The following is a 21,215-nucleotide window of genomic DNA, read 5'->3' as shown; positions in this document are numbered from 1 at the left end:
CACCATAATAAATCAGATTACACATTTAAATAAAAGTAAATAAACATTTCCCAGGGTGTAAGACCCCTGCTTTCCAGTTGCTTCTAGTCAGATCCCTGACTGATCTTACCTTGTTCCCTTGCCTGTCCCGTTGCAGGGAATTTTTGGGGTTCTGTGTTTGGCTTGTTTCTGTTTAGTTTTTATCAGAATTAGTCGGCCTTCTTTCTCACAATCCACCAGCCTGCCACCTCTTTGACCCTCATTTCGTGCTACGATCCACCTCTATACACGATTAAAACAGTTGGGTGTAGTAGCGCCATTTTTCAGTCTGTTCAGTGAATGAACAATGCCTTATAGTCAGGCCTGTACACCAATCTGTACTATTACTGACAAAAAAAGAGAGGTCAAATACCCAATGCGCACTATTGATGGAGGCTAATTTATTTTGTATTTTCTGCAACTTAGAGGCATTTAACCAGATATTTGAGGATGTAATTTGGATGTATTTGTATAAATAAATCCACTATAAGTATAAATATCATTGACAATATGGTTAGGTGCCTTAAATGAGTATGGTCTCACATTCGTGACGATGATAAAGTGTAAAGCTACGTAATCTTCCCGGCGGTACTATTTCCTGCCTGCAGGGCGTTGAGTACTTTCTAGTTCGAAAGTGACTTTTTATTTTTCTTTCCTTTTCAAAGATCTAGGTAAGGTTAGCGAAACGTTTCGAAATGCAAGACACCTGACATGTGAGTAATTTATTTACGTCTTTGCCGACTTCTCTGAAACGCTTTCATCAGCAGCTAGCTTAAAAACTCCCTCGGAGAGCTAAACCAGACACTGGCAACGAATGAACGGTAAAACGCGGCAGCGGGTGTTTTGGGAGGGTTACCTTTGCGACATGGCTCCGTTTCTGTCGGTGGCGTGGGGAGGGGGCAGAGTAGCTCAGTTATCGCATAAAGGGTCAGGACTGTGACTATTTACAGCGCTCCGGTCATAGTTTAAAGGCTGGTCTCCAAGTTTACCAACCGCGTCTCCTCGTCTCCATGGTAACGGCTAACAAACGCTAGGCTAACCCCTGCAGCCCGGAAGAAGTTAGGGTGGAGTGGACAGGTGTGGCGCTACAATACCTGCCAGTTTGTTGTTGTTGTTTTTTTACCGAGTTAAATTCACATTTGGTTTTAAAAAACAATCAGATATGCGTGGACTATTACACGAACATCACAGCACAACGGAAAAAATATTAGCAACAATGAATTAATGAATAAATAAATGCAGATTTTTTTTTTCATATTATGCAACCGCGGTTGCATAATATGGTCCGCGGACCAAAAAAATTATATAGATTATAAAAATAAAATATTAATGAGCAAAATTAAAGAATATATATATATATATATATATATGGGCAAGACTGTCTTATTTCTTATCAGAAACAAAACAAAGAGCTATCTTTCAAAAAGATAAAACAGTTTAAACGGAGTATCAATATAATGTATGTTCATCTTGATATATTTTTTACCTATCCCTATGTACACTTATCCCTATTGGGGTCATGAGGTGTGCTGGTGCCTATCTCCAGCTGTCAATGGGCGAGAGGCGGGGTGCACCCTGAACAGGTCGCCAGTCTGTCGCAGGGCAACACAGAGACAAACAGGACAAACAACCATTATCGAACTCACACTCACACCTAAGGAGAATTTAGAGAGATCAATTGAACCTAACAGTCATGTTTTTGGACTGCGGAGTACCCAGAGAGAATCCACGCATGCACAGGGAGAACATGCAAACTCCATGCAGAAAGACCCAGGGCAAGGGTAGGACTTGAACCCAGGACCTTCTTGTTGCATGGCAACAACAGTGCTACCCACTGCAACACTGTGCAGCCCTTATTATTATTATTATTATTATTATTATTATTATTATTATTATTATTATTATTATTATTATTATTATTATTATATCCAGACATTTTACCTATTGTGCCACTGACTTCACATTGATCTAAACAACTTCATGTAGCCCTTTTAGCTGAAATTTAACTCTTTCCTTTTAATTCTAGGAAAATGTCTGTTTACATTATTTTGCACTAAGTTAAAATCAAACAAACTGGTCCTTGTGTTACATCTATTTTTTCCTCATTACCTTATAGTATAAATATCTTTTTCTCAACTGTGATTTTTGTACTTGGAATTTGGAATGCTTTAAAAAGTGTTGTTGTTTACGTATTCTTTATTTGCTATAAGAAAGTATATCAAATGGTGCATCTAAAATAATTTGAATATAATCAGAAACTTAATTTATTTCAGTAACTCAATACAAAAAGCAAAACCCACGTAGATTTATTTTACACATATTTCAAGCGGTTATCGCTCATGAAATGGAGCTAATAGAAAAAGGTAAGCAAGCATCAGAAATAAGTGTAGGTTTAGGTGCATTGTGATGGAAATCTGCATTAAGAACTTAAGGAAGATTTACAAGGTACTTTTACTTTAAATTTGCAATACTTTAAGAGTCACCGCGCATAGACATAGGCTCCTTGTGCCAAGCCACTCTTGAACAGGAGCCAACTACCATCTTACCTAAGCTAAAAAAAAAATAAGGGCAGGACTATTGCTCAGTTACTCAAAGACATTTTTTAGGATGAAAGTCAAATGAAAGACAAATTCACACTTCTTCCTACCCCTTTTTGAGCATGATATGTTAACTGAAACAAAAATCTGTATTTTCTCTTCTTTCTTATGCACTTCTTGTTACTGTGCACTATTTTATTTTTATATTTGTATCATGTTCATGTTCGAATAAAAAATGTTACAAATGTTACATTACATTTCAAAATCAAGGCCCCGAATGCGGAGGGTGAGAGGAGAGGCACAGAAGTTGCTTGAGGTCTAGTTGTAAGTTTCCACAGTCAGTGAGGATTTGGGGATTTGTCATCTTGTCTTGGTTTATCAAGTCCAAAGTCATCACAGCCACCTACCAGGAAATTTTTGTGCAATTCATGCTCTCTCTGTTGACAAGTTCTGAAGCTGTGACTTTGTTTTCCCACAGGATTTGGTCCATTTTTTGGCCCATGCTGCCAGAGGTACTTATAGCTGCTTTAATGACCATTGTGCTTGACGCACATTTCCCTCTCCTAAGCCCATAGAGCAGTGGTCCAGTCCTCAGTGGCCGCTGCCCAGCAACTTTTAGACGCGTCTCTGCTTCAACACACTAATATTCTCTAATATTAACTCAGTAGCAGGGCACTGTAAAGCTTGACTGCATGCTTGTGAGTAGGGCTGGGCAATAAATCAATACCACTATAGATCACAATAGACACCTGATCAATATCAGTATAAAATATGTCTGATAAAATGCACACTACTTCCATTGAAGTCCGACCCAGAACCACACGGCATTCTGGGGTCATATAGGCAGAGGACAGAATTTAGACTCTGAATTTCTCATGGCCAACCTAACAAGGTTGGTAGTTGGGCTGACAGATTTTCAAGGTACATTTAAATAGGGCTAGGGTTGTTTAAATTTGCACTTTTTCCCCCATGGTCTCTGTTTCAAATAAGTAAACAAAACACTGCTCAACAATTATTGATGTTGAATAAAATTAAATCTTATATCGTGATACATGTTTCAGCCTTATTGCACAGCCCTACTTGTGAGACATTTTAGACATTTTATTTACATGTGTAGGGCAAGGGACACATCTAAAGGTTGCAGGACACCAGCGCTTGAGGATTTGAGTTTTAGACCACTGCCAGTTTGCCATAAACCATCTATTGTCAGGAGAAGGATGGGAGACACCAGACCGATCAATCCAGACAGGCTGAAAGCAGCTATGAAAACAACCTAGGGTTCCTTAACATCTCCACAGAGCTGCATTAATGAAGTAATTTATGTTAAAGATGCAGAGCACTGAGCATATGTGCTTGTATGCAACATGCACAGATTTCTAGTAGCCCAATAGTTGCGCATTCAAATCCTTTAGGCTCTGTATATTCAAATTTCCTAAAGCACAAAACTTTTGGTTGCTGTTACCTGCATAATGATCAAAATTAGCAGAAATAAACACAGGGAATATATCACTCTGTGTGTATATAACACACTGTGTAATGAATCCGAATGATGTATTAGTTTTGCTTTATACAATTAAATACTGAAATAAATTCACTTTTCGAGGATATTCTAATTTAATGAAAGGCACCACTATTAATTTATTCGTGCAAATTAAGTTGTTTCCTAAAGGTAATTGGAATTATGACTGTCAATCACGGATTAACAAAATTAAGACTTTTTTTCCCCGACTTCAGGTGTTTCAATAATCATATAAATTCTTACTGCGTTCTGAACTAAAAGGAGAAGGGATGATTTCATTTTTCCTCCCTCTAAGACGTCCTGTTTAAAATGGATCATTGCTCATTCCGGCATTATTCTTCCAAGCTGTGTGTAACAGTAAAAGATTTCTGTTCGGGAGGAACTTGCCGGATGGGTGCTCCTGGAGGCGCATTCTCTGCTGCGCTTAGGAGGTCACAAGACTTGGACATCGGTGAACAAAAACATCGGCACGCTGAGAGCCCGGCGGCAAGCTTATAGGCCCTCAGATTCCCAAGTTCTCTACATCCAGCATCCAACAAGTTGTTCCCTTTTGGAAAACGACTTCACTGCCCGCACTTTGCGCTCCTGTCTTTTTGTGCGCCTGGCTCTTTTTTTATTCGCAATCTTAAGGCGCGTTCACTTCTTTTTCTTTCTTTTTTTTTGTCAAGCCTTAGATCACTTTATCTCAAAAGGATCGCGGACTTTTCATGGGATCGGATGATTTGAGAATGAAACTTGTCCTTTTGTCGTGCGTAAAGGTGTGGCGCACGGCAAAGTGAACTTCGCCTCTGGGACAAAAGAGAGAGAAGAAGAAGGGAAAAAACACACACACACACACCGAAGATGTCAACGTTGCTTTGCCACCCACTCGAAATCGATTGTATTACCTTCAAGAAGGTGGCACTCGGTATAAATAGCTACGCAATTTTTCAAGAAAGACGGCGTTGAGCACAATCTGCAGGCTGTTCTTTCTCACGCTTTTCGGAACCGCAGACAACGCCTGGAAGAATTTGCTCAAGACAACTGTGTCCACTCTTCGGGACATAAGCATCCCCTCAACCGGTGAGTGTTGGATTTATTTAAATGTGTTTTTTATTTGGAAAGCAGATGCGAGTTGTGCGTATTCTGCCGTGACCATTTCTGCTTACCAACTGTACACATGTTGCGTGCGCATTGGTCCGGAAATATTTTTTTTTAAGTTCTATTAAATGTGGACAATTCAGGAAACTGTTTATTCAAGTATGTGCAGACGCATTTGTTTTAAGAAAAAACACCAAACTAGTGTATCTCTCTAACTACAAAACACACTTCATTTTGTTTTCAGACAGTCAAGCCATGCATGTGGAGAGGAAATGGCACATACTGTTGACCATCTTCTTTCTGCTCATCACCTCGGGTCAGTGTATGGACAGCAAAGAGGTCAAGCAGAATGAGAGACGGACCCTGTTGGACCTAATTTTGCAGGTTATCAAGGACAGCCAGCAACGGGACAAGCCCGTGTCAAGGCGCTGTGGTGGTGGGCTTCACACCTCAGCACAAGACGTGAAGTCCTCCTCCAGGGAAAAGTCTTTGTACGTCCCTAGGCTGGATAACAGTAGACTCATAGGTAAGCTGATAAGATTTATTTTTAGGACCTGATGATGAAAGCATAATCCCCATTTTACTGTTGGAGACAGCTGTCATTGGTCTGCTCAGTGCAGCACATCTAATGTAAGAGTCTTCTTCGTTTGGTTAAACTGAAAATTGAAACATGATGCCCATGTCTCAAGGGAATTCCAAAGATCCGCACATTTTTCTGATTAAAATTCATCGCAGCCAAGGGCACAATGTCCATAGCTATTTAACATGAACTGTGCAGTTCAGTTTGCAGTGATTATATAATGCATTTAATACAGGTAAGCTTCATATGTGCAAGACAAAGAGTTTAGATCACACTTACTCTGATTAGAAATGTCTCTTCTTGATGCATCAGTGAATGACGGAGGGACATAACATCAATTATTGTAGGAGGAGCATCGTGGGGCCAAACCTCTGAATGATTCATTCAGGATGATTCATTGAGCGCCTTTAAACATGAATGATGTCTCTAAATAGTGGTCTTCACTCATAGCTACAGTGTGTATGGTATGGTATGGTATTGATTTCTGTGTTTAAATCCTACCATAAAAATAGTTGATTACCAAACCTTATAATGTTCTCTGAAAGATATTGAATGCGGCATTTGGGGTCTCTTGTACATGAAAAAGAGCTTGACGGAACATCCTTAAGCACAGCATTATGTCCAGTGAATTGTTCACTTTAATTAAGCTCCAAGACAGAAACTTTGCGGATCTCAACGGAAAAATAAAGACTAATTTTCTGAAGTATCGCGCCTCACTTTTATGTGTGAAATGAACAAAATGAATTTTCTTTAAGGCGATCACTTTCAATCAGATCATGCCTAGGTGATGCTGAACAGACATCACACAGCTCAAAGTCTCGGCCCCATCTTGACCGATCGGAAAAAGTACCTTTCTCAGACCAGTGACTGGATGGAATGTATCTTTTGAGGATATTAAAGGCTGCATGTTAGCACCGGTGCGCGTGACGCCACTACAAGAACGATTGTCACGCAATGATGGAGGCTTTAAACACAGTGAGGATGAAGCGGGGTAAACGTCGTCGAGTTGTTCCCTGTGTGTTCCCTCTCAAGCCACGGCTGTGTCATCAGGGCGACAGCTGTGGCGAGACGTTGTTAAAACGAGCAAAAACATGCATTTTATGGCTGTTATTTTGTGTGATGCAACCATGAGCTTGTATAAGCTGAGGAGTCAGTGCTTATCTTGTTAGTCCTCAGGAAATACAGGGGACTGCATGTAGTGAAAGATTTGTTTTACAGAAACCTACATTCATGTTTAGGTGTTTGGACAAATAGAAATGTTTGTAAGCCTTATATGTGTGTGGTTATTCTCTAATACTCCTTTAATAGTATAGACTGTCCATTTATTTGGTCAGACTTGGAAACTGCTTTAAGTTGCTGGTTTGCAGACTGCTGAAATAGCTGTCATTCATGTTTTCCCTGCTATGGCCACATTACATTTTACTGACTCGGGGGGGCTAAAGTGCAATCAACCAAGCATTACAAGGACTTATTATGATCAGCATTAAACCCCCGAAACAATAATCTCTTTAGGCTGTCAGCATTGCTGTTGTGTTGTTGGACCTTTGCACATTATACAATGCCTTGCAAAAGAATTCATACTCCTTGAGCTTTGCACATTTTGTCATGTTACAGCCTAATGTTCAAAGTATTTTATGGGGATTTTCGATATATCATGTATAAAATATGTACAGGGACCAAATTATCAAGGGGTACAATATTTACCTCTTTGTTGGAAGCCTCTGGAGCCCTTTATAGGGACATTAAACTTATTTTTTTTAATTAAAAAAAAGAGCTCAGCTTCATAAGAAATATACAAATGGTTTCTTTCTTTCTTTCTTTCTTTTATACTAATTTTATGTGTATTATTGGCATTGTATGCTTTAAAAAGTAGTGCATATTGAGATGCTTATGGAAAAGGATACTTGGTTTTCAAAATATTTCAACTGAAGTTCTGAAAAGTGTTTTACTCATATAAAATGTCTTCACCATCCATATTAAGATGCCCCTAGTTAAATTCTCAGTATAAATTAAGCTGTTCTGTCAGAAAATCTGAGTAGACAGGTCAGGGAGAAGTTGGGGAACAGTTTAGAGCAGAGTTACTTTATAAAATACTACCATAGCAGCATCTTTTTTTTAAATTCATCATCAGAAAATAGAGCATGGCACAACTGAAAAACTACCAAAACATCAGTGTCCACCTGGGCAAAGAGAGCATTGATCAGAGAAGTAGCCAAGAGACTCATGGTGACTCTGAAGGAGCTACAGATATGCACAGCTCAGGTGGGAGAATCTGTTGATGGTGGAAGCAGCAGCAGCCATACACTCCACAAATCTGATCTCCATCAGAATCAGTTTTAATCACAAAGTTGCATTATACAACAAGGAATTTGACTTTGGTTCTGCTTTGCTTTCAGTAAGGATATTTTAAGTGCAATACACACATATGGTAAACAGAAATATTTTTCTTGTAAATATGAATATATACATTTCAAGTAAAGCAATGTATATAAAATGTATATCCCCATTCCTTCCCGTTAATGGGGATTTTTTCTTCCCACTGTCGCTTCATGCTTGCTCAGTATGAGGGATTGCAGCAAAGCCATGTACAATGCAGACGACTCTCCCTGTGGCTCTACGCTTCCCCAGGAGTGAATGCTGCTTGTCGGGACTTTGATGCAATCAACTGGGTTCCTAGGACATTTTTGACCAATCTGTATAATCTGACCCAATCTGTATAATATGATTGAACTTGACTTTGAAAAGTGCCTTGAGATGACATGTTTCATGATTTGGCGCTATATAAATAAAATTGAATTGAAGACCCAGTTGGATTGGTGTAAATAAGCATGGTATTGACCTGGATATACTGACTGTTAGGTGTTCTTCAGACTGACAGCCTGGGGGGAGAACATTACCAAGGAAAAAGCTACTTGTGAAAAAGTAAGCCATAAGAAGTTATGTTTCGGGTGTCTCCCAAACCTTGCAGGTGATAAAATCAACATGGGAAAGTAGGTGCTCTGGTTGGAGGAGACCAGATAAGTTTTTCAGGTCAAGCAGAATGCTATGTTCAGCTGAAAATTGATACTGCTTGGCTTTAGAACAAAGTATGTCCTGTGTAAAAATGGTCCACTCAATGTTCAGATCAAAATCCAACTGAGAATCTGTGGTTAGACTTGAAAATTGCCATGAAAAGATGTAATTTATCCAATCTGATTGACCCTGTGCACTTTTGCAAAGAAGAATGGTCACAAATTGCAGTCTCTTGATGAGAAACACTGGTATAAATACTCCCAAAAGAGCTGAATCTGTAATTGCAATGTAAGATGGTTCCACAAAGCATGGAGTCAGGGGAGTAAACCCAAATGCACACTTTCATATTTCTGATTGTGAGAACCTTTAGAAACCATGTGTCATTTTCCCTTAGCACTACTTTGTGTTTGCCTATCCCAATTTAATTAATTCAAATTAAAGACATTGAGTAACATGACAAAATGGAAAAAGAACAATTAAGGAGTGTGCAGTTATTTTGTAAGGCATTGTAGTTTAGCCAATGCTGTTCAAATCATCCACTATGATGGTCCTTTTGCCCCCAGTTTCAAGTCACAAAAAAGACCCCCAATCCTGAACTATGTTTGGTTGATGGCCCAACACACGGTTTGGTTGTGAAAACCTAACAGCAGCTTTTTGTTTCAGATATTGTTCCCAGAGATCCACACCTGAAGAACAAATTCCTTGAGCATTTTGGAGGTAAGAAAACTTCGACCAAAGAAAATAGATCAGAAGAAAATCCTATCGCAAGTGAAAACATTTTAGTCTGGACTGTCTTTTGACCTTTGCAGGCATTGCAAAACTGTTTTATCTGGCAAACAACTTTAAGAACATAGTTGGCAGCTTTCCCATGCAACTTTTGGCAGGACTCTCCTAGTTTTGCCCCCTATGAGAAAGACATTTTCATTCCTGCAAGCCAACATACAGTATACTGAAGTCATAGACAGCTTTGTGAACACTGTTCTTCTTTGGGTCAGAGTGGGGTCGCTTGGCTTAGCTGCAGGGCAGTAGTTTAGAGAAACGGCACATGGTCTGAAGCTGACAGAATTAAGTTGAAGGCATTGCTAAGCTAAGCTGATTATTTGTCTTAGGACCTGTGAGTAGACTTCATTATTGGTATGAAAATCTGGAAGCATAATCATTGGTGCAGAAGGTCTTGGACGTAATTGTAACTGAAAACTTCATTTTACTTCACTCCATTTGTAAGTCCAGTTGAAAACCGTACACTTAACGTCTACGATAACATGAGTCTTTTTTGGTTTATTTACTGTGTATTCATTCATAAACTAAAATTCTCATAGATATGTGGCAAATTAAAGTTAAAACTAGCATTAAGTCTCTTTATAAGGTGTTGGGAGTCATTCAATATTTTGGTATTAGGAGTCCTTGGAGTTCAGTCACAAAGTCTTATATATACACTTTTATACATGTCATTTATACATGTCATATAAAGTCATAATTCTCCCTAAGGTATTGATTTAAGTGGAGTACCTTACAGTTGGGGATTTTGCTATTAATTCACATCTAGAGATGCACAGAGAAATCGGCTAGTGCCTAGAATTAGGCGACTTTTAGATGGGCCAAATAGGGTTCTCAAAAATTTGGATCCTTCTCCTGTCAGTAAAGCATACCAATACTGCGTTTTCTTTGTACTTGCAAGTCAGATTTTCTGAACTTCCAGTTGAAAATACTCAAAGAAAGCCAGCTGAAGTCGGTGTTCCTGGCCAGGAAAGCCGAACAGTGATGAGTTTATTATCCAATATGGCTGCAGTGAGTGTAGAATGTGGTGAAAGTTGTAAATATAAAGTAGTTAGCTGCAGCTAGAGCAGTTTGTAGTTCTTTAAATCAGTAGCACAAGTTTTGCTGTAAGAAATCTGTGTTCATGGTTTAAAATATACTGATTTAAATGGCTGTATTGGCATTTCAGCATGCAGTCAAGTTCTACAGGTGCTGCTAAAGACCTGATAATTTGATTCAGTTCAATTCACAACACGTCACCTCAAGGCACTTTACAATGTTAAAGTCAATTAAATCATGCAGATTGGTGAAAAACTTTTCTGTCTAAGGAATTCCAGCAGATTGCATTGAGTCTTGACAAGCAGCATTCACTCCTCATGAAAGAGCATGGAGCCACAGTGGACAGTATTCTCCATTGTCCATGGCTTTGCAGCAATCCCTCATACTGAGCATGCATGAAGCGACAGTGGAGAGGAAAACTCCCCTTTAACAGGGAGGAAAACCTCCAGCAGAACCAGGCTAAGTGTGAACGGTCATCTGCCTCGACCGACTGGGGGTTAGAGAAGACAGAGCAGAGACACAAAAAAGCACAGGAGCACACATTGATCCAGGAATCCTTCCTATGTTATATGGTAATAGCAGATGATCTGCCTCCTCTGGATGATGTCACGGCTAACAGAACGCCAGACCAGGTTTACCTACTATGAAGAGAAAAAAGACAGCAAGAACATAAAACTAAAAGTTTAAATTACAACAAACATTGCAAATTGGAGAACAGTAGGTCAACTCAACACAACTCTGATGTGTTGAAACAAAGACTCCTCTAGTAGGAGGGCAACGGCTCTCAAGAACGAGAGTTCAAGACCCCTGCATTAAACAGTAGTTTACTCCAAAACAAACAGCAAATCCCAAAGTTTTCTAACTTGAAATTAGTATGGATGTTACATTGTGCCAAGGTTCAATGTCCAAACTCTGAGGCAGCAGCAGCATTAGCACTACTAGCTGACAGGAACAACACTGTTTGATGTGAACACTGTTAACGTGGGAAGAGGACTCAGGGTAGCTAATTTCAGTATTAGGAAAATGTTCCAAATGAACTCAGGGGAAGCACAGAGATATAAAAAGCTACAGAAACAATTTTTCTACTAGATGTTGAAACATGTTTGCAGTTCCTACAAGCTTTCAGAGAGAGCGAAACTTTCAGCAGATAACATGAAGGCTCAATGAAGCACAGTAATGTGAACATGTTTCACATTAACCGTTTTGAGCTTTTACCATTTTGTTAAAGAACATGCTAGCTGTGAAAATGTTGTCAGCTTTTATGGAAACCTCTTGAGAATACACAAAGAGTTTATTCATGCCAGCTGTGCTAAACTACTAATATAAGATGATAAAGACTGTGCAAGATGTCAAAATAATTACAAATGTGCTTCTGAGATAAACAGTTGCTGACCGCTTACAGTAAGATGGCTAGAATATAAATGTTTAAAGTGTTTTTTTTATATGGTAGTTCAGAAAGAGAAATGATCAGTGAAGGTCTAGTTACTGCCTTCACAGTGACCCTTCTGCATTCTGGACACAGTTATTTTAAACATGAGGCTGTGAACTCCCATAATGTTAGAGATGTTTGTTGGAAAGGATGGTCTCAGTATAAATTGTACTGATTTATGTGAAGCACTCCCACTTTGGGACAAGTACAGGAAAACCAATCAGCAAAGGGCTCTCTAAAGTAAAGGCTAAAAACAGCATAAATTCCTAAAGAGGTCAAGTATTTAAAAAAAAATATATTAGATGAAGAGAAGTCCATATTATTTTACCTAATGTGACCTTTTCTTTTCTCAAGCAGGACATGTCAAGTTCTCATCGGAGTGCAAAACACACTTTCACAGACTATACCACACCACAAGGGATTGCTCCAGACCAGCATGTGTGTATGCCTTTAAATTCTACAAACAGTTTTCTCTGTGCCTCATGTTTTATCCGTTATCATGAAGTATTGTCCCATAATAGCCCACAAAGCATATGTTTTTAATCCTTTATGATGGACACTGTTTTATGTGAGCAAACAATTTTTGTTGGCAGACAGTTTATTTTAGGCAAAGTGATTTGGTTTATGCATGGGCCGCTAACAGCTCTCTAAAATTTATTGTCTTTATAATGGCCTTTTTCAGGTCAGATACCAGATGCACATTGATAATAAGAATGAGAATTCCCGCAGTAGGGAAATTCGGGTGTGACGGTGGCGAACACACAGACCGTTACACACAATTATTAGCAATGAAAGAAGAAAAAAGAACAAACCAGTCTAATCTAAAATTAGCTCTAGAGAAGTACTAAGAGTAGAAGATAAAAAGTAAATACCAGAGTAAATTTTTTAACAGTGGAAAAGTGTTATATAACACACGATATCACAATATGCAATGTGTATGATAGTGCAGCAGCATCCTGAAGTAGCTAAGGCATGTGCAAGTTACCTTAGCATCTGGGGACAGTGTAAACAGTTAATGGTTGGATCAGAACCTGTGCAACCATTAGCATGATGTAAACAGTTATTGATTCTGTTGGGAGCAGCAGAGATTATAAAGTCTGACTGCAGCTGGGAGAAGGGACCTGTGAAAGCGCTCCTTAGAGCATCTGGGATGCAGCAGTCTCTCACTAAAGGAGCTTTTCAGCTCTGCCACAGCTCTATGAATGGGGTGGGAGACACTGTGCCTCAGTGATGGGATTTTCCTTATAGTCCTTCTGTCTCCCACCACCTGCACTGGGTCCAGGGGGCATCCCAGGACAGAACTGACCCTCCCAATGAGCTTATCCAGCCGCTTCCTCTCAGCTACAGATAATCTGCTGCTCCAACAGACCACACCGTAGAAGATGGTCACTGCTACCTCAGAGTTAAAGAAGGTCCTCAGGAGCGCCCCCTGCACTCCAAAAGACCTCAGCCTGCTCAGGAGGTAGATTCTGCTCTGTCTTTTTTTGTAAAGAGCATCAGTATTATGACCCCAGTCCAGTTTATGGTTCAGGTGAACACCCAGGTACTTATAGGAGTCCACTATCTGAACATCAGTTCACTGGGTGTTCACCTGTGTCAGAAAGGTGAGCACTTTTGTTTTCGCTGCATTTAAAGTGAGGGGGTTCTGCTGGTACCAGTCTACAAAGCTCTGCATCCTCTGGGAATGGATGCAGTTTTTGAGTGGTAAAGTGATGTTAGCAGCGTCATTGCTAACATGAGCTAATGTTCAAAGCAGTAACAAATGCTAAACACTATCGATCAATGCTCCTAATACTTGTGATTCCAACCCCTGAGTCTGACTCGCCGTGTCTGACCGAGATGCTTTTATACCCGAATGCCGGGCTACGATGACAAAAGCATGTACGGTTTGAACCAAGAGGAAAATTCAACTGCAATAGTCACCATTCAACCCTAAGAGGGCAGCACTAAGATCATTTTCAGACAAATATTGCAGAACTAAACAAGTTCAGATAAAATGTAAAAGGATTTGTACAGTAGCATTAAAGTAGCACCATTAGGCCCACTTTATACAGTTTACCTGCAATAAAGAACTGAGCGAAAGTCCAGTTGCCTCCTATTCAAGCACAAGTCATTGTGATGACCCGGATAACTGAGAATTTGCACTGGCATGTTGCAATAAAGTTGATTTTGGGGTGGGTTACACTTTAAAGGTCCCATGACATCACTGTATAAACAATTTCATGTAGTTAATATTGCTGCATATATAAATTCTCCAAAGAAGTTCATAAAAAAGTAACATCGGCTTGTTGTTTTGTCAGACCAAATGTCCCTCCTCAGTAAAAGGGTTGGTTGCAGTAATGATATGCAGCTTTGCTCTGCTTGGCTATAACCATATTTGCAAAACCGGTCAAATGTCAGTCAGCTGGATTTTTATGAACACAGCTTCCTTACATTTGACAGCATTTAGAAATGAAACAAACTTGCGGGTAATGGCAACGTTGTTGCTGCCACCTTCCATGTCAGTACAGTTTTTTTTTTTTTTATCTGTTTGTTGAAAAATCCAGACTTAAATTCCTCCACTTTAAACAGTCTTCATTAAAGTCCCCATAAAACTCTTCTGTGATTCTCTCGTCTCTCGGGAGTGAGTGGAACCTTCAAGCGTTTTAGACCGCCCTCGGACACACCAGCTCCCCTTTTTAGTAACCACTGTGAAGTTAGTTTGAGGGCGAATATGCAATATTTGTACCCCGCGGCTTCAGCGGCGTCTGCCTCCAGTTTGAGCCGATACAGGAAGGCTGATCTGGGGCTGCCGTCTGCTCGCTGCTCCGCCTTTCTCCCCTTAGGTCAGCCGGTGAATCAGCTGGGAGGGGTGGAGGGGAGGGGGGAAGGCTGTTTGCTTGATTGTGTGCTCTGATTGGAGAATATGAATTACATAGAAAGACAACCCGTTTTCTGAGCTGACCGTTTGTGAGCCAGTTGACAAAGCTGACTGCCTCTGAGCAGGTGCTTTGGTATTGAATTTAGACATTATCACGGCCTCATCAGTGCACAACAGACCATATTATACCCCCAACATCTCAGAAAAAGGAAACTTGTTGCCGTGGCCTCTTCAAGCATCTTGGGCCTTGTAATACAGTGTAAGGTGTGGCCATGTACTGCTCAAGGACAGTCTGGGTGAATGTATCATTGGTGTGCAAAATCTGCAATGGACAGTACTTTAAGATACTAATATTGCTCACAATGATATGCCGATGACAATAGAGTCCCGATGCATTGTGCAGTCCCGTTTTGTTTGAGCCTTTTTAACACATACATTAAGTAGCTGCATTTTACCATTGTTTCCCTTCAAATTATCCTTTTAATGAAAATTACACTTCTTAATTGTTGAAATAACCACTGATAGAAGTTGTGTGCACATTTACAAGAGGTGTCCGTCTGTGCCCAATACAGCTTAAGCTTCTATTTCAGCTATTTTATAGTTTGTGGTCATTGCTTTGTGAGTTTCTTTTTTTAGTTTTTAGTTGGTGACACATTTAAAATGGCAAATCAACAGCATATGTATGCACTTAAAAAAGAATTGGCCACCTTTCAGATTTTGGATTATCATACAAGTTTTAATACCAGATAAAGACAACCAGATAATATTATTTATTAAGGGAAAAAGGCTATCTAAACCAATTTGCCCCGATATAAAAAAGTTATTCCCTCTATTGCTAACAACGGGTTGTGTCTCATTTGACGGTGATAAATTGACTCACAGTCAGTCTTTTACCTCACTGCGGAGGAAAATTGGAGCTCTCTTCTTTGCAGAAATGTTTTAAATGAAGGAGAGTGTGAGCTCACGCTTCACTTTTCAAGAGTGAACACTTCTCATTCAGATTTAAGTTCGGACTTTGATTAGGCCACTTCAAAACCTTTATTTTTTTTTAGCCGTTTGGAGGTGGATTCCTTGTTTTGGATTGTCCTGTTGCCAGACAAGCTTGAGTTTAAGGGGATAAACTGATGGTCAGACATTTACGTTCAGAATATTTTGCTATACAGCAGAATTCATGGCTCCATCAATCACAGCAAGTGGCAATCAAATCACCACCATGTTTGACAATCAGTACAACATTCCTTTTCTGAAACTCTGTTACAGAGTATCATGTATCTCCTTACACCAGGTGTAAGGAGATACATGCCTTCCAGAGACGTGGTGTATACTCTGATCTTATGCACTGTATAATCTTGTAGGTTCAACGAATATTTTACAAAATTCCTGGGTATCAATAAGATGTTTTTGATAAATGTGAGGCATGCCTTTTGTAAGCAGTTGTTTTGACCTCGAAACTCTCCCATGAAAGCTATTTTTGCCCAATCTCATCATGAACTTTGACCTTAACTGAGGCACTGATGCCTGCAAAGGTTTAGATTTTGTTCTGGGATCTATTGTTACCTCCTAGAACAGATGACGGCATGCTATTGTGCCTACTTTTGGTAGGCACGGCAGGCAGATTCAGTACTATTCCATGTTTTGTGCTAGGGCTGGACGATAATTCAATAATAATATATATCGATCGATAGACAAAAGTTGAATAGAATAAAAGTTTTCCTTCCTTTTGCCTTCTAGTCATGTAGGTTAATATTACAGTCATTACATCCTCCCAACCAATCACAACGCAGACCCAGGAAGCTCCGCCACCTTCAAAGAGTTTTGGTAAAAAGTTGGTTGAATAAAGGGTTGAGTTTGAATTCAGTGTTTGTGTGTCTGTATCTAAAAATAGGTAATTAAGCAACAGCATAAAATGGCCAGGGCTGCACTTAAAATATATGTTTTGAATTTGTTGATAATTATTGATATCGATCGCTATGCTTTTTTTTTCTATATCGTCCAGCCCTATTTTGTGCATCATAGCTCTCTGTATGGTTCTCTGGAGCCCCAAAGCCTTAGAAGAGGCTTTGCAATCCTTTCCAGACTAATGGTGTCGATTTGAGTTCTATTAAAGTGATTCATTGAGTCTACTGGTCAGCCAGCAGTCAACCCTTGGTTAGGAGCCATGATAGAGATAACATTTTAAAAATTAATTACCTATGTTACTCTGTGTGTGTGTGTGTGTGTGTGTGTGTGTGTGTGTGTGTATATATGTGTGTGTGTATGTATATATATAATATAATATATATATATCTATATATATATATATATATATATATATATATATATATATATATATATATAGCATATAGATATATATATATATATATATATCTATATATATATATATATATATATATATATATATATATATATATAGATAGATAGATAGATATAGATATATATATATATATATATATATAGATAGATAGATAGATAGATAGATAGATAGATAGATAGATAGAGAGAGACACCTAGTTTTCAGGGTGCACCGCCTTTCTCACCCATTAGAAACTATGACAGTTGCTTAAAACTCTGAACATAATTAAACAGGTAGTTTGGAAAGTGAATACATGGATTTTACCTCAATGGCAGAATGTCTTCAGCAACAAAAAAAAGTTCACTGATATCAAAAGTACCTTTGTACAGTTACCCCTGGGTACTGCTGCACTACCACAGCTGTTGGCTTTTGCAACAATAAAAAACCCAGAGGGTCTTTCTAATCTCTGTTAAATCGAAAAGGATGGGTTCTTTGTGTGTTTTTCGTTAAAACTGGCTGAGACATGAGGTCATCTAACAAGAAAACACATGTTTATAATTCATCTGTCCAGCTGAGATGAGCCTATGTCTTATACTACCTTGCATGTTTCTCAGCTCAGGTTTTGGTTCTGGCTGTGGTTCTTTGGGTAATAGACCAGAATAATCGCAATGGATTTCAGCAGCCGTCCTGAGCTCAAGAGGCCAAAATTAATCACTTTGCCATAATCGATTTCCATTTGGTGGCATTCTGATCAGTCACTGACACTCTCCTTCAATTAAAACTGCCTTGTAGGAATTAAGATTTATACAGAAATCCTAAATATTTCACTATATTATGCACATCAAATATTCCAAAACAGATTTTATACCAAAAAATAATCATTTTAAGGAGTTTCACACAACGTAGTGAGGCACGTCCTTGCTTAGAAAAACAAAGCCTTAGATGTATTTGTTTTTATAACCAATTTTGACGCTCTCAAGAAATAAAATATAAATGAATAGAACAAAATTCCATTTAAAATAAACAAATAATAAAAGAATTGCACAAGTTAGATGCTCAATTTATCCAATCACATCATTAACATAATATCAATTTGTGTAATTTTGCATTTGCAAAAGACTGCTAGGATTCAATAATTTGAAGAATACAAAATTTTAAGAGCCATGCGTTCAAATTTTGCATGCCAGTAATATTTTTTCACGTTGTGCGTACCTGCATATTGTTTGTGGTTGAGTCTATAAAGTTCAATGTGAGTAGTAGACATATTTTGATAAAGAATACAAATGTCTGGAAAAATTGGTTTATCTTAATCATGTATTATTTAATTTATTGCTTTTTTGTAGGGATGAGGGTTAAGCAACATAAATATCGTAATGTTTACATTTCAGCTTAAGCTAGTTCACAATCGGTGTCTATTTGTGGTTTTAGTAACATAAAAACATAAAGTATTATACAATTTCAAAATACAAGAAAAAAACACAGGGTAAAACATAACACATGTTTGATATCACAGTATTCAGGACCGTAATTCGCTACATGCCTGTGCAAATTCTCAGTTATTCGGATCATCGCAACAGCAAACAGGCCTAAATCGGAGGCAACGTGTCAATTAGCTCCAATACTTCTTGATATCATGCAGCCCTAAAATTCAGATTTTTTTTTCTTTTTGCATTTTTAGGAACTTTGAAATGTGATCAGTTTTGTAATTTCTTCCTGTTATTAGAAAGGCTGTTAGATCCAGGATCATACACAGTTGTGTTCAAAACACAATTGTGTTCTGACTCATGCTTTATTCTTATTCACAGATGAGGAAATAAGAAAGATTTGACAATTTTTGCACTTTTTCTCCAGGGTTCCTGTCGTAAAGGAGCCTGTTGTATGAATTAGAGTTTTTGATCAGGTGATATGAAACTGTTAATGGCCTTGTTCTCATTGTGTCTTTATTTCAGATTACAAAAGGTGTGCAAGATTGCTAACACGATTAGCAATGAGTCCGCTCTGCATGCAGTCATAAGTTTTGTATGTGAGTAATTATGTTTCTTTATTCTTAAGTTACTTTGTTTTTTTAAACACTTACTGAAACAGAAATTATTAATATAGACATATGTATAAATGTATACTTTGAGTAGATGAGATTTACTCTATTTATTTGATGTTCATCTGAGCAAGAGTGACCCATCCCATAATCAGAAACATATCTCTTTTACATTTGTCCAACATTTGGCTCCATCTGTGATCTCTGAAATGTTTTCATGCCAGAATAAAATCTTCACTCATCCTAGCTTCAATTTTTACTTTAAGTTTCTTCTGGATTAGTTAAAAATGTACACTGTTGTGAAAGACAGAAGACTTGAAGGAAACAGACTTTCCTGTCTTTGAAATGATAATGCAGGAAAGTTGTTTGAATTCTCCTAAATGAGAACGTCTGGCCATCAGTTTATTACCTTACGCTTAAGCACACTTACGTATGCAGCACAACATCAATACCAAGTTTGACAGCAAGTACATCTCTGGGTGGCACAAAAAAAAAAAAGGGTTTTAAAGGGGCTCAGTCAGTAAATTTGGACCTATATCGGATTGACTTGCTTTTGCATGACTTTACACAGTCAATTCAGACTGGAAAATCCTCAGATGTGTCTGAATTAAAATAATTTTACAAAATTCCTCCACAGAAATGTAAAAGACAGATTGGCCCACTTGGGGGCAAATGTAGATTTATAACGTTTAGAGAGTAGGCTTAATTACTTTCTCACACTGGAGGCTGGTTGGTTTAAATAACTTTTTCCTTTTATAAACGAAACAATTTCAAAGCGACTTTTTGTATTTATTCATGTCAATGCAGTCTGATGTAAAATTTGTTTAATGAGCTGACTTAATTAAATTTGCCACTAATCAACAGAAGATATTAGTAAGGGTACGAATACTTTTCCCCAGCCCTCTATGTCTTTCTCTTGACCAAAAAAAAAAGATCTACTTTAATCATATGAATAACTTCAGTTAAACCCGAGCGTCAAATGTCGTCAGAAACACATGGCATGCCGGGTGTCAAAGGAAGGCCGCCGAATGTCGTCAGGGAAATAATTATAGTCAATCTTTAAAAAACGCACTTTCTCCGCTGTCTTAGATAGTTTTAAATCTAGCATATGGTAAAAGCATGTGTTCACATTGAATGCAATTAGGTCCAGATTGATGAGTGATTGCCCCGCACAAGTTCATCTCCATAAGTGGTCAATTCATGGTCATTGGGTTTAGATGGTGATAATATAATTGAAGAGGCTGACACATCTTTAGGAATCACATAATAAGATCCTGTCTGCTCTGTTCTGAGAGCTTCACATGCATGTGACGATGGACGAACTTCACTAGACGTATGAAATGAGTCACGATTTGGTAATTCTGGTCATTTCAATGAGACCTTCTTAGAAGCAGACAAAATTACTTACTTTGAAAGATGGGGAATTTTTTTTTTTTTTTTTTTTTTTTAAATCTCCTGGTCCAGTTTTTGGCTGCAGGGTTTTAATAAAAAAAAAATAGCTCTAAAATGTGCGGAAACTGCAAATATTTAACCACCACATTTTTGTGTTCCAATTTAAATTTCAGGTCCCTGTGTAATGAAAGAGGGATCAACGTGTTGCCAAGGAAGTGCCTTCAAATCCACAGCAGACATGAGAAAGTTTTTTTCTGTGTGTATGTGTGTTTATAGTGTCAATATTTTTGTTGTTCTTGGTGTCATAAATCAAAATGACGAGTGGAAGTTGTTGGTTGTTTTTGAATGGATTGCACCATAAGCAGATAATTTAATATCCAATGCACCTATTTATTGAGGAGGTAAATATGTAATGATTTAACAGTCATTGAAATATAATTATATTGGTTATGACAGTCACGACTGATGGAGAGAAAATGTATGTCCTTTGTTTTCTATGTAAATTCCACTTTTACTATTTTGCTGACATTATACTCGATCTGTGTCTTCATCACATTTTATTTGGCACTTGAGTGATTGCTGACAATGAGACCACATAAAATAAAGACAATGGTGATAATTCACTGCATTATGGAATAAAGAATA

At 38.3% G+C, this 21,215-nt stretch overlaps 2 protein-coding genes across 7 annotated transcripts in view; one reads left to right on the top strand and one right to left on the bottom strand.

Annotated features, from left to right (window-relative positions):
* The window catches only part of zgc:153738 (uncharacterized protein LOC558115 homolog), a 9,668-nt gene extending 8,613 nt beyond the window's left edge, over positions 1-1,055 (bottom strand). For 2 of the 3 annotated variants that reach the window (XM_021324260.2, XM_012877913.3), the window contains exon 1: positions 875-1,054. In XM_021324260.2, coding sequence (XP_021179935.2) covers positions 875-885 — 11 coding nt within the window. In that variant the 5' untranslated portion in view covers positions 886-1,054. Of the gene's footprint in view, positions 1-874 lie in introns of all 3 variants that reach the window. The other variant, XM_021324261.2, reaches the window with a different exon arrangement.
* On the top strand, positions 664-21,215 carry alkal1 (ALK and LTK ligand 1). Of its 4 annotated transcripts, XM_036141182.1 has the most exons (7): positions 664-731; positions 4,743-5,136; positions 5,399-5,680; positions 9,410-9,463; positions 12,345-12,428; positions 19,093-19,166; positions 20,744-21,215. In XM_036141182.1, exons 3-6 carry the CDS (start codon positions 5,410-5,412, stop codon positions 19,155-19,157), a joined length of 474 nt encoding a protein of 157 aa, XP_035997075.1. In that variant the 5' UTR covers positions 664-731; positions 4,743-5,136; positions 5,399-5,409; the 3' UTR covers positions 19,158-19,166; positions 20,744-21,215. The 4 variants fall into 4 exon arrangements, with proteins under 4 accessions (XP_035997075.1, XP_035997076.1, XP_035997074.1 ...); XM_036141183.1 differs by lacking the exon at positions 664-731 and having other exon boundaries at positions 4,306-5,136; positions 19,093-19,162; XM_036141181.1 differs by lacking the exon at positions 664-731 and having other exon boundaries at positions 4,311-5,136.

This window comes from Fundulus heteroclitus, chromosome 9 (genome assembly GCF_011125445.2).
Source record: "Fundulus heteroclitus isolate FHET01 chromosome 9, MU-UCD_Fhet_4.1, whole genome shotgun sequence".
Classification (NCBI taxonomy): domain Eukaryota; kingdom Metazoa; phylum Chordata; class Actinopteri; order Cyprinodontiformes; family Fundulidae; genus Fundulus; species Fundulus heteroclitus.
The sequence above is the reverse complement of the archived record's forward strand: the minus strand, read 5'-3'. Positions and strand labels throughout refer to the sequence as shown.